This window comes from Oryctolagus cuniculus, chromosome 8, assembly GCF_051225735.1.
Source record: "Oryctolagus cuniculus isolate XC-2025 breed Fujian yellow rabbit chromosome 8, ASM5122573v1, whole genome shotgun sequence".
Lineage (NCBI taxonomy): Eukaryota > Metazoa > Chordata > Mammalia > Lagomorpha > Leporidae > Oryctolagus > Oryctolagus cuniculus.
This window is the reverse complement of record NC_142874.1, coordinates 92041357-92055385: the sequence shown is the minus strand read 5'-3', so window position 1 is coordinate 92055385 and position 14029 is coordinate 92041357. Positions and strand designations below refer to the sequence as shown.

Below are 14029 nucleotides of genomic sequence, written 5' to 3'. Positions count from 1 at the left end.
TGGCCCAGGTGCTTGGGCCCTGCACCCCATGGGAGACCAGGAAAAGCACTTGGATCCTGGCTCCTGCCATCGGATCAGCACGGTGCGCCGGCTGCAGCGGCGGCCATTGGAGGGTGAACCAACGGCAAAGGAAGACCTTTCTCTCTCTGTCTCTCTCACTGTCCACTCTGCCTGTCAAAAAAAAAAGAAAAAAAAAAACATAAATCATATTCACTTATACAGTACACAATTTTACTGTTTTAAATCTCTGGTGGTCAAGAGAAAGAAGAAAAGCATATATATATAGATAGATAGATAGATGGATATATAGATAGATAGATCTCACACACACACACACATACCTACTATCAAAGGGGATTTTAAATTCCTTGCTATAGGTCCAGTTATCCAAGGAGATCCATCGGTACTCCAGGTCATTAAATCTGTAGTAAGGATCCTGTCGGTACAAGATAAAAAGAAATATGGTAAGTAGTTAAACATGAACAAGTCAATCAATAAAACAAACATGAAGGGCAGGCATTTGGCGTAGCAGGTGCTGGCTGGGACACCTGCACCCCATATCAGAGTGCCGAGTTCCAATCCCAGCTCTCTGCTTACCATCCAGCATTTGGAGAGTGAATAGGTAGACTGAAGAGAGAGCACATTTGCGCGCTCACTCTCGCGTGCTCTCTCCCTCTCTCTCTCTCTCTCCTCCCCCCAAATAAAATGAAAACTAAATTTTTAAGTTTAAAAATAAAGAATTAACAACAGTTATCACCTAAAATTTAATGAATTCTTGGCCCAGGAGTACCAAGAGTTAAGACAATTCTCACTGAAAAATGTGGGGGAGAAATTCCAAATAAACAGCTGAAATGATAGAGTTCTGGGTCCGGTGCTGAGGCACAGTGGGTTAAGGCCCTGTCCTGCAGTGCCAGCATCCCATATGGGCACCGGTTCACATCCCAGCTGCTCCACTTCTGATCCAGCTCTCTGCTATGGCCTGGGAAAGCAGTACGAGATGGCCCAAGTCCTTGGGCCCCTGCACCCACGTGGGAGACCAGGAGAAGCTCCTGGCTCCTGGCTTCAGATCAGCACAGCTCCGGCTGTTGCAGCCAATTGAGGAGTGAAGCAGCAGATGGAAGACCTCTATCTGCCTCTCTGTCTTTCCTTCTCTCCTGTGTAACTCTGACTTTCAAATAAATACATCTTTTAAAAAAAAGTGAAAGAGTTCTCAGAAATAATATAGCTTAATTACAGTAAAACAAGCCTAGAGGTTAATATGGTTCCCTGTGTTAAAATCAAACACCAACCCTAGCATGAGGGAACACACTCCTGGTGTATAGCCAGTTTTCTTCGTTTATTGCTGCCACTATCCCAGATGGCCTCCAGGGGGCACACTTCTCTACCACTCACAGGCCAGCAAAACTCAGTCTTGGAAATCATTTAGCAGTTCTGAAGTAATTTCTCACTACGTGAGCACAAAAAGGGTATCTACAGAGGACACAGGCAGCACAGATATTGTCAAACCTACAAACTTCAGATTTCTTGTGTTACTGCAGCTCAAGTCAGCAAATTGCAACCCACAGGCCAAATGCGGCTCGCTGCCTGTGTTTGTGTTGCCAGCAAGCTAGGAATGGACATGGGCCCATAAATAAAGTTTGAGGGAAGCACAACTATGCTCATTCCTTTATCTATTATATTTAGCTGTTCTCAGTGGCAGAATTGAGTTGACACGAGACAGACCATCTGGCCTAGGAAGCCTAAAATATTCAGGATCAAGTCCATTATAGAAAACGCTGGGCAACCTCTGCCCTGGATGACTGGCCTCCAAGGTATTCACAGATGCTGTTCCACTGCAGTACCCAGCTCCAAGCCCTCCCCTTCATAATCCTTAGCTTTCTCCTCCTACGCATCTTCCACCCTCTACTTCCCAAAACAGCAGGCGAAGGAAGAAGGTAGTAAGGGCCGTTTTTCAGTTCATCCATCCGTAAACAACAGCACAGTCGCATAGAAAGAAACTGCTCCAACATGCAGGGGCTTCCCCTGTCCATGCGGGCAGGGCCACCATCTATTTCTCAGAGACTGCAGCTCCAGATGGAGGAAGAAAAGCCCATTTTGTCTGGGTTGCACACGGATAGGAGTGAGATGACCCCGTTAAGCTGGCAAAAGCCAGTTGGGTGGCTGCCCAGGGCACGAATCTGTAAGAGGCACTAAGACATCACTGGGGATGGCTCAAGACCAAGCAGGCATCTGTCAGAAACTGCTAATTGAAGGAAATATTTCAGGAAGCTACTGGGTGGAGGGGAGAAATTGATGAAATTTATTGACAGCAGATGATCACTAAGCTAATTTTTTCAGCGTGGCTGATGGTAAGCATTTGTTCTGTGAAATGGCATGTACTTGGCCCAGCCTACTTTTTTCCATTTCTGCTCTTCCTGCACATAGGAATCAGCCTTTCCAGGAATAAACAAGGAACAAATATTTAAGGGCCCAGGGTTAAGAGGCACCTAATGATTACTCTGACCATGTGCCTCCACCTAGCCCTATTTATAACTCTACAGTGTGGACTTAGTCCAGTACAGTGAAAAATAGCACAAGAGGGGCATGAGGGAAACTTGGCCACAAAGCGTCAGTGTGTTAAGCCCTGACAATCTGCTGGGGTCACGGGTCCTCTGCCTGTGGGGCACAAGTCCCCTGTCTTCCAGCTCCTTACAAGGGGGGGGCTGCATGTTGAATTCAGAAGGCAGCCTTACCCAGATAAATATTTTTTTCTATATAAACATAATTTAGAGGTAAGAAATACTATCCTACTTGAAAGAATCCAGTCTGAAAAAGCTCTTTACATCTGACTCCAAAAATATGACACTCTGGATGTTAAACAAAATCTAAGGAAGGCTACTGTTCTGGAATGAGCTCCTATACTAGGTGGCAATAGCCCTGGCCAAACCAAATTGGAGTCACTCATGTTAAAAGTCACATAACCAGGCTGCAACGTTAAAGAAGCAGGTAGATCTCCAAGCAGACCAGTTTTTCCTGAGGACAGGAGATTCTAGTCTGCCTGAGTTAGCGTAATAAGGAAGTCCTCTCTCTCTAACCCTCACAAGAAAAGCAACCTGAAGGAAGCTGAAATTCGCCAGTCGGGTTTTTTTCCTGGTGTTGTTTCCTGGTTCCCACCTGACAAAGTCCACTTCTGCCCTTGCCCAGTGGGAGACCTCATTCTTTTTTGTGGAATGGAGGCTGCTCCAATTCATCAATCACAAATAAAGGTTAATCAGATCTTTACCTAAATTTGATTTGATTCTGTCTTTTGATGTGGAAAAGGCAAAACTGTACAGACAATAAAAGGTTCAAGAGTAACCAGGGGTCCCGAGGGAAGGATGAATAGGCAGAGCACTGGGGATCTCGGGCAGTGAAGCAGTTCTGCACGATATGCCAGTGGCAGACGCATGGCCACAGCCATTCGCCCAAACCCACGGAGCGAACACCAGAAGGTGTGTCCCAGTGCAAGGACTGCACTTTGGAGGACAATGATGTGTCAATGTCAGTTATCAAACTGTAACAAATGGACCACTCTGGTGGGAACGTGCATAACGGGGAGGCTCTCTGCAGTAGAAGCAGAAGGTATTTGAGAATTCTCTGTACTTTCTGCTCAATATTGCCGTGTACGTCCAAGTGCTCTTAAAAAAAAAAAAAAAAAAAGCTAATTAAAGAATTTTTTTCTTACTAATACCATCCATTCCCACCCTAAAAAACAAAGCTGCAGAGGCTTAGATTACATTTGTAATAATTATTCCAAATGCTAATCGACCAACTTAATTAGCTTCCAGATTGGCCTGATCCCCCCTCTGATCCTACTAAGTTTCTGAGTCCTATTTAAAGCAAAGTTCAGCTCAGGGCTACCTCTCATGAACTGTGCCTAATCATTTAGCAATTGCCAGGAGTCCAAACTCAAACTCCACAACCAATAACAGTATCACTTATTAACCATTTATCTGTAAGTAGGCACTCCTACTCTTGTATTTTCATGATAAGCACACACAGTAAATAGCATTTTATAGAGGAAGAAATCAAAGCTTCAAAAGGTGAGTGACTGTCCTGAGGTCACAGGGCCAAGCAGGAACATATCCAGGAATGAAACCGACTCAACCTAACACCAGGGCCTGCACTATGATCAGCACAAAGTGGAATGTGACTCCCTGGGACCCTGTTATCACTCCCATTCACTAAGCAGAAGTCCCAGGCTCAAAGTCAAACAGCTGCTCAGTGGTGGGGCACTGACTCAGACTGGAGAATCCCGCCTCCAAAGTCCACATGCTCAGTCATCACCTGATACTGACATCACCATCATGGTCATGATGCTGGTGCTACTCACAAACCAGGCACCATGAGATGACCGTGCCATGCATGTGCCTGAGCTATTTATAACTCATACGTACACACTTACCATACATCAACAAACCATGTGTAATCAGAGCATGCGAATGACAGTCTCATTTTCTCACTAAGCCTCCAGGCTCCACCAATTATATCTGCATACAGATACCAAGGCTACTTAACCAGGAAAAGCTTTTCCACTCCCAAAGTCTGCTTCACCTCATACATAAACTACCTCAGTGGAAGAAATCGTAAAAAAAAAAAAAAAAAAAAAACCGTATACAACTTGCATTTACTGGCATTGTTTTCTGGGACATTTGTACAAAAGTAACTAAATGTTAAGAAAACATTCATTCAAAAACAAGCAGAACTAAACAATATATTAAGATAGTGAAGTATTTGGTTAAACCTCACTTTTTAAAAGTAAAGAAAATGACAATTCAGAATAGTGGTTACTCTTGGGGGAGGCAGGCAGAGGGACTAGGGAGAAGCAATGGTGTTGGCAATGTGCAGGCTCAAAAGCTGGGTAAAGGTACATGGGTATTCACTGAATTGTTAGGCTTTAAAAACAATACATACAGTATTCATATAAACTTTCCAGATATCAAGTACTTTGTCATAAAAAATAAATAGAATAAAATGTTCATGGGAGCAGGCATTTGGTTCTGTGGTTATGAAAACACTTGGGGTGGGCGCCCACATCAATAATGAGTGTCTAGGTCCAGGCTTGGCTCCACTTCCAATGCTACTTCCTGCTAAGGCACACCCTGAGGGGCAGAGGTCACGACTCAACTACTAGGATGCCTGCCACTCATGCAGGAAATCAAAATGGAGCTCCAAGGGCCAGCACTGTGGCATAGTGTGTAAAAACCACCATATTCAGTGCCACCATCCCATACAGGTACTTGTTTGAATCCTGGCTTCTCCACTTCCGATCCAGCTCTCTGCTATGGCCTGGGAAGGCAGCAGAAGATGGCCCAAGTCCTTGGGGCCCTGCACCCACATGGGAGACCCGGAAGAAGCTCCTGGCTTTAGATCGGCCCAGCTCCAGCCATTGCAGCCATTTAAGGAGTCCAGCAGATGGAAGACCTCTCTCTCTCTCTCTGCCTCTCTATAACTCTGCCTTTCAAATAAATAAATATTTTAAATAAAGTTTCTATTTAAAAAAGTGATTGAGTTCCGGGGCTCTTGGCTTTAGCCTGGCCCAGCCCTGGTTGTTGCAGCCATTTGGGAAGTGAACCAGCAGATGAGAAACTCCCTCGCTCTCTTTCTCTCTGAAAGTGAGCTACCATACTACATTGGAGAACTGATGTGTTCCACCCAGAAGCAGCTGTACTCTGCAAACCTCAGTCTCTCCATTGTCAAATTCAATGTTCTATTATAATCATTACTTCACAGGTGCATAGATAGGTACAGCCCATGAATCAGTCAGAACATTTCAATGAACCTTAGTATCATTTTTCTTCTAAGACCATCATGTAAGTAAATACCTCTGTGCTCCATCTAACACAGTCTGGGGGAAAAGGAGTCACAATCAAAGGATTTTCCTGATTTTCTGACCAAAGAGACTACAATTTAAATTAGCAAACAAGACAATTTGCTTGGCTTCTGCTTTGTGCAGGCATTAAGCCCTAAGGGACTCTGAGGACGCACAGTGATAGGTGGTGTAGATAGCTCGCTGCAGTGTAGCAGCTGTGTTCCAGGAACCAGACCTCATGCAGGGATGGGATAAATGACTGGAGAAATTCCTACAAGTTGGAGGGTCAGGGGAGGGTCAGGGGAGAATGCAATTGCATGCCCTTGGGGAGTGAGGACGGGCAGGTGAACCATTCCACAGAAGAAGCTCCTCAGATGAAGCTAGGAAGTAGGGGAGCTGACAGTAGAACAGGCAGTGGAGAGCAATCTTTATTTTTTCTTGCAGGGTTCAAGCCCTGGTTTAATCCTAAGAACCCTGGGACCTTGGGATGCATTTAAAGCATGTCTGTATACTCACTTCTTGGTTCTCCAGTAGAGATAACCATCATATCCACATGCCTCACAAGATCAGTATGAAGATGGCAAAAAATAATTACATAAGTGCTAAGAAGTATTCTTGGAATGTAGCACTCAATAAATGATAACTATCATTTCTGTGATATGTACTGAACTAAAAAGATTTCTAAGTGTCAAAAAAAGTCATTATAAAAAATACAAAGGGATGTTTAAACAGTTCATGGAAAATGAATATTATGAAACTTCATGTACGGATTTCAAAATTTTTTGCACCCATCTTATCTTTTATCTTCCACCAGTGTTAAAGAAAAAAGTAATTACAAACCAATATGAGCATATTTCAAAAAGATTGTGGGAAACAAAATTTAAAAATAAGCTTATTTTGGTGCAAACAATTTTGAAGTAGGGGATCCCAAGATGGCTAAAGAGGAAAAGTATGTATTGCTTTAAGCTAGGGGAAAATAGTTTAAAAAAAAAAAAGTAGGCTGGCGCCGTGGCTCAATAGGCTAATCCTCCACCTGCGGCACTGGCACCCCGGGTTCTAGTCCCAGTCAGGGCACTGGATTCTGTCCCGGTTGCCCCTCTTCCAGGCCAGCTCTCTGCTTTGGCCCGGGAGTGCAGTGGAGGATGGCCCAAGTCCTTGGGCCCTGCACCCACATGGGAGACCAGGAGAAGCACCTGGCTCCTGGCTTCAGATCAGCCCCGTGCGCCGGCTGCAGCGCGCCGCCCGCGGCGGCCACTGGAGGGTGAACCAATGGCAAAGGAAGACCTTTCTCTCTGTCTCTCTCTCTCTCACTGTCTAACTCTGCCTGTCAAAAAAAAAAAATAGAGTAACTGCATTTGCAGGGGAGAGACAGAGAAATCTGCAGTGGAAATTCTACAGAAGGAAGAGGGCTACCATGGATCAGTGAGGAAGATGTAGACGTCCAACAACAAGCACCGAGACAACACATGACCCCCATAGCCAAGAGCTGGAGGGAGCACCAGCTTTGGAGTGAGGCGAGAGCAGAATGCAGCAGCCTGTGCTACTGGTGATATAGCTGGAGGAAGAGCCTGGCACAATACACTGCCATTGAGACCAGCCTGGAGCCCTAAGGGGGACAGGGCACCACCTAACCCAGCAAAAACAAGGGTGCATTTCTCTCTCCCCATCCCCAACAATGGCACCTTGCAACCGGCTGGGAGAGGGCCACGTTTTGACATCAGTAGTGGCTGCAGTGGATCCTGGGCATGCACCCAGCAAATGACAAGACAACATTTTAACACAAGCAGCAGCTGCAGCCACTCTTGTGCACATGTGTGATCCAGGGATTTTACCAGACAGAAAAATCCACGTTCCCCAAAACACTGCGTCTGGCTGGGAGCAGTGACATGGGGCTGCTCTCCTACTGTGAGGTGCCTCCAGTCTCTCAACATATCACAGGCTCTGGGACTCAAACTGCCAAGGCATAGCACCCACAGCCTGGTGGGACATCTGCTTCTGGGGACATCTGTCTCTCCATGAACAGGACAGGCTAGCAGGGAGGAACAGAACTTCTGTACCCCATGACTGTGGGAGCCTTGTGTGCTGAGACTGTGGGAACCCTATGACTGCATGAGAGGGTGCACGGTGTAGCTGGGTCTCTGGGCAATCACTGTGTGCAGCTCCAGACTCTAAGAGCTCCCTGATTGCCTGGGGTGAGTCATTGTAGTGGGATCCGTGCTCACGTAAGGACTGCACAGATCATTTGGGCAATTCATGCAGCGACATGGGTGAGTAATGCACCTGCTGTGGGCTACCAAGGGCATTGATCACCTTGGAAGAGAGGAAGTCAGGGTGTGATTATGCCAACCAAGGTGATCATACCTTCCCACCTGCTGGCAATAGAGGAGATCTACCATGCCCAGCATGGGTGTCACCCTGGATACTTGCTACATGTGAGCACACTGATCAGAGCTCATCTGGCCACACCAAGCACAGCCTTCTGCGTATTCACTGAAAGAGCAGACATTCCACTAAGCCACAGAGGGATAGTTCAAAGTCAAAAGACATTAGAGGAGAAAACAAGGATTCCTACAAATGCCCAAAAATAAATACAGAAATTCAAAAAACAAGAATAAGGAAGACAACATGACTCCCCCAAAGGAACACAACAACACTTCAAAATTAGAATGTGAAGAAGAGGCCGGCGCCATGGCTCAATAGGCTAATCCTCCGCCTTGTGGCGCCGGCACACCGGGTTCTAGTCCCGGTCAGGGCGCCGGATTCTGTCCCGGTTGCCCCTCTTCCAGGCCAGCTCTCTGCTGTGGCCAGGGAGTGCAGTGGAGGATGGCCCAAGTGCTTGGGCCCTGCACCCCATGGGAGACCAGGAGAAGCACCTGGCTCCTGCCTTTGGAACAGCGTGGTGCACTGGCTGCAGTGCGTGGCCGTGGCAGCCATTGGAGGGTGAACCAACGGCAAAAGGAAGACCTTTCTCTCTCTCTCTCACTGTCCACTTTGCCTGTCAAAAAAAAAAAAAAAGCGAAGAAAAACAGATTGATGAAATGACAGGAAAGGAATTCAAAGGATTAATCAGAGAATTAGAAGCAATGAGAAGTAAATTCACAAGTTAAAGAAATTCATGGGGCCGGCACTGTGGCTCAGAGGGTTAACGCCCTGGCCTGAAGCACTGGCATCCCATATGGGCACCCGTTCAAGTCCTGGCTCCTCCTCTTCCAATTCAGCTCTCTGCTATGGCCTGGGGAAGCAGTAGAAGATGGCCCAAGTCCTTGGGCCCCTGCACCCATGTGGGAGACCCAGAAGAAGCAGCTCCTGGCTCCAGATCGGCACAGTTCCGGCCGTTGCGGCCAACTGGGGAGTGAACCATTGGATGGGAGACCTCTCTCTCTGCCTCTCCTCTCTGTATAACTCTTTCAAATAAACAAATTATTTTAAAAAAAGAAATTCATATATGACATGGAAGAAAAATTCTCCCATGAGAATGAGATTTTGAACAAAAATCAAACCGAAATATTAGAAATGAAGAATTCAACAGGTCAAATAAAAAATACAGTGGAGAGACCAGCACTGTGGTGCGGCAAGTTAAAATCCCAGTCTGTAATGCTGGCAATGTATGGGTGTCTGAGTCCTGGCTGCTCCACTTCCAAAACAGCTCCCTGCTAACATGCCTGGGAAAGCAGCAGAGGATGGCCCAAGTGCTTGGGCCCCTGGACCCATGTGGGAGACCTGGAAGAAGCTCCTGGCTTCAGATCGGCTCAGTTTCAGCCATTGCAGCCATTTGGGAGGTGAACCAGTGTGCCTCTCTTTCTCTACCTCTCTCTGTAACTCTATCTTTCAAATAAAATAAAATAAATCTTAGAGAGAGAGAGAGAGAAGGGTACTAAGTAATGATTAAGGGATCAATTCAAAAGGAAGATGTGTCCATAATAAATGTATATGCACCCAACGTCAGCATACCTGGCTATATAAAACAGATGTTAATGGTTCTAAAGAGAGACATAGACTCCAATACAATAGTAATGGGAGACTTCAACACTCCACTTTCATCAATGGACAGGTCAACTAGACAGAAAATCAACAGAGAAACATCAGAGCTAATCAACATTCTGCATCAAATGGACATAACTGATATCTATAGAACTTTTCACCCCACAGTTACAAAACACACATTCTTTTCATCAGTGCATGGAACTTTGTCTAGGATAGACCACATGCTAAGCCACAAAGCAAGTATCAGCAAATTCAAAAAAACTGAAATCATACCATGCATCTTTTCTGACCACAATGGAATGAAGCTAAAAATAAAGAACTCAAGAATCTCTAGACTATAGACAAACACATGGAGACAGAATAACATGCTCCTGAATGAACAGTGGGTCATGGAAGAAATCAAAAGAAAGTCAATATTTCTGGAAATGAAAGAACAATACAACATAACAAAACTTAAGGGATACAGAAAAAGAAGTGTTAGGAGGGAAGTTTATAGCAATTGCTACCTACATCAAAAAATCGTAAAGGCATCAAATAAATGAGCTGTCAATGCATCTCAAAAACCTAGAAAAACAAACCAAACCCAAAATTAGTAAGAAGAAATAATTGAAATTAGAGAAAACAAAATTGAAACAAAATACAAAAGATCAGTGAAATGAAGAGCTGGGTTTTTTTGGAAAAAAAATAAACAAAATTGATACACCATTGGCTGAACTAACAAAATAAATAAATAAAAGGACAAAGACCCAAGTTAATAAAATCAGAGATGGGGCCGGCGCTGTGGCATAGTGAGTGATGCTACTGCCTGCAGCGCTGGCATCCCATATGGGCTTCAGTTCAAGTCCCAGCTGCTCTACTTCCCATCCAGCTCTCTGCTATGGTCTGGGAAGGCAGTGGAAGATGGCCCAAGTCCTTGGGCCCCTTGTACCAACATGGAAGACCTGGAAGAAGCTCCTGGCTCATGCCTCTGGATCGGCACAGCTCTGACCACTGTGGCCATCTGGGGAGTGAACCAGCAGATGGAAGAGCTCTCTCTTTCTCCCTCTGCCTCTCTAACTCTGCCTTTCAAATAAATTTTAAAAATATTTTAAAAAAATAAAAATAAAGACCAAAAAGAAAAACTTTTTAAGTGCTAACCATGGTGGGGTTACAGATATTTAAAAAAAAAAAAAAGTTTGGTAAAGTAGTAGCATATAAAATTAACACACAAAAATCAATAGCCTTTGCATACACAGACAATGCCATGGCTGATAAAGAACTTCTAAGATCAATTCCATTCACAATAACCACAGAACAATCCAGTTAATAAATGGGCAAAGGAATTGAACAGGCATTTTTCAAAAGAGGAAATTCAAATGACAAATAGATACAAGAAAAAGTACTCAGTCACTAGCCTCTGGATTTGCAAATCAAAACCACAATGAGGTTTACCTCACCCCAGACAGAACAGCTCCCATACAGAAATCAACAAAATATAAATGCTCGCAAGGATGAGAGAGGAGGGCAAGGTACCTAAATCCACTGTTGTTGGAAATGTAAACTGTACAGCCATTGTGGAAGACAGTATGGAGAGACCTCGGAAATCTGAAAATAGATCTACCATGTGACCCAGCAATCCCACTCCTGGGAATTTACCTAAACAAAATGCAATCAGCATATGAAAGAGTTATCTGTGTTCCCATATTTATTGCAGCTCAACTCACAACAGCTGATGTAGAATCAACCCAAATGTCCATCAGCTGATGACTGCATAAAGGAATTATGGTATACATACACTATGGAAAACTACTGGGCCATAAAAAATTAAATCTTGTTTTTTGCAATCAAATGGATGCAACTGGAAGCCATTATACTTAGTGAAAGAAGCCAGTCCCAAAAAGATAAATATCATATCATTTCCCCGATTTGTGGTAACAGAGTACCAAAAGTGTAATGGATAGGAGTGAAATTGACATTTTGAGATTTGATGATTGTTTATAGTCCTTGTCTAGACTGTTGAAGAACAGCATTTTCTTCTTACTATTTGTTGAACTCTCTGCTTAGTGTAGAGCTCATCTTATGAGTATAAAGTAAGCTGAAAGTAGATCATTGTAAAAATGAAGAGTGAAAATAAGAGAGGGAGGAGGAGGAAGAGTGGGAGTGTGGGCAGGAGGGAGGGTATCATTGTTTTCCTAAATTTGTACTTAAACACATGAAATCTGTATACCTTAAATAAAAAAAAATTAAAAATTAAAAAGAGAATAAAAAGGAAAAAGAAGTTGAATTCTACACATAAAATTTCATAATAGGCATTTTTCCATGAACTTTTAGAAGATCCTTCACCTATACAGCTACAAGAGGAAATATATAAATCTACATATGTCAATTTGTCAATGTGTTGATAATATATACAGAAGAATATTCAAGAAACTCATTAACAGCAGTTGTTTGGAAGGAAACTGGACAATTACAAGACAAGGATGAATGGAGACCTACATTTCATTATATATCCTATCTTTAAAATTTTTTTCCTTCTTACCATTTACATCCTTTACCTATTTCTAAAAGTCATTAAAACCAGTCTCTTTTTAGCCTGCGCCGCGGCTCACTAGGCTAATCCTCTGCCTTGCGGCGCTGGCACACCGGGTTCTAGTTCTGGTCGGGGCACTGGATTCTGTCCCGGTTGCCCCTCTTCCAGGCCAGCTCTCTGCTGTGGCCCGGGAGTGCAGTGGAGGATGGCCCAAGTGCTTGGGCCCTGTACCCCATGGGAGACCAGGATAAGTACCTGGCTCCTGCCATCGGATCAGCGCGGTGCGCTGGCCGCGGCGGCCATTGTGGGGTGAACCAACGGCAGGGGAAGACATTTCTCTCTGTCTCTCTCTCTCTCACTGTCCACTCTGCCTGTCAAAAAAATAAAACCAGTCTCTTTTTAGAAAGAAAATAATAAACAAGGTTGATAGCAGTAGAAATGAGGATGAGAGACTAGGTCTAAGATACTGTAGGCTAGACCTACAAGACAAAGTACTTACAATGTAAGAGTTGAGAAGAAAAGACAGGAGACAGCACCAACATTCCAGGCCTATTACAATGAGAAAATCCTTGGGATTTTATTAGACATAGATAAAATAAGACAAACTAAGGGATGGCAGGATGGAGAGAAGAGCTATTTGGATATATGAGTTTCACGTGTCCTGAGGACAGTCAGGAAGGCGTCAAGCGCAATTGCCATCTGAAGTCAGGAAAGAAGTGGCAGTGAGAGCTCAGCACCCGAGTACCCTCTGGCGCAGAAGCAATGGTTCTAATGAAGACTTCCAAGAGACTCAGAACAGAGAGATAAGTGATACGTGAATTTACCCTCCAAGGACAGGCTTAGATCTATCAAAAATTTTTAGCCAATGGGATGTTTTTGGTAATAGATTTTGAACAGTTTACTATGCTTTTGTCACTACTTTCATTGGAAATATTTAAATTTAAACAGTAAGTATTTTCCTTTATTCTTGCCAGTAGGCCACATGAGATGGTGAGAAGAATATCTGGGTTTGAATCCTTGTTCCACCACTTATTAGATCCATGATCTTGAGCAATAAATAACTCCTCTGAGCCTTAGTCAATGTGAAGAGTTATACCTTTCCCACAGGGTTGTTGTGGAAAATATATGAACAAGTACACAATAAAGAACCAAGAATAGTGCTTTACATAGGAAGACATCACTGCTACATGAAAATGAATTTTACGTTCTAGGTTGCAATGTACACTTAAAAATCACCTAAAAAGTCAACCCTCACATGGTCCTTTGAGTCACTGTTGGGCCATGTGGAGCAAATCTTTCCTTATCCTCAGCATCTCATTTGGCATCAAACAAGGAAGCATATATCCAGGTGTGACAATCAAGACTGTGGGGTCTTGTTGCATAATGTGTTAAGCTACTACCTGTGACGACGGCATCCCCTATGGGCACCAGTTCATGTCCCAGCTGCTCCACTTCAAATCCAGTTCCCTGCTAATGGCCTGAGAAAAGCAGAAGATGGCCCAAGTGCTTTGGCCCCTGCCACCCATGTGGGAGTCCCAGATGGAATTCGAGGCTCCTGGTTTTGGCCTGGCCCAGCCCTGGCCATGGGCTATTTGAGGAATGAATCGGTGTATAGAAGATCTCTCTCTCTCTCTCTCTCTCTCTCTGTCTCTCTCCCTCTCTCCCTCTTTCTAACTCTGTCATCCAAGTAAATAAATAAATCTTTA

General features: G+C 44.2%; 1 protein-coding gene across 1 annotated transcript in view; it reads right to left on the bottom strand.

The window, feature by feature from the left end:
* MANBA (mannosidase beta) overlaps nucleotides 1-14029 on the bottom strand; it is a 131412-nt gene that overhangs the window by 104605 nt on the left and 12778 nt on the right. Inside the window, exon 2 of the mRNA XM_051819549.3 lies at nucleotides 342-436. Coding sequence (XP_051675509.3) covers nucleotides 342-436 — 95 coding nt within the window. The remainder of the gene's footprint in view (nucleotides 1-341; nucleotides 437-14029) is intronic.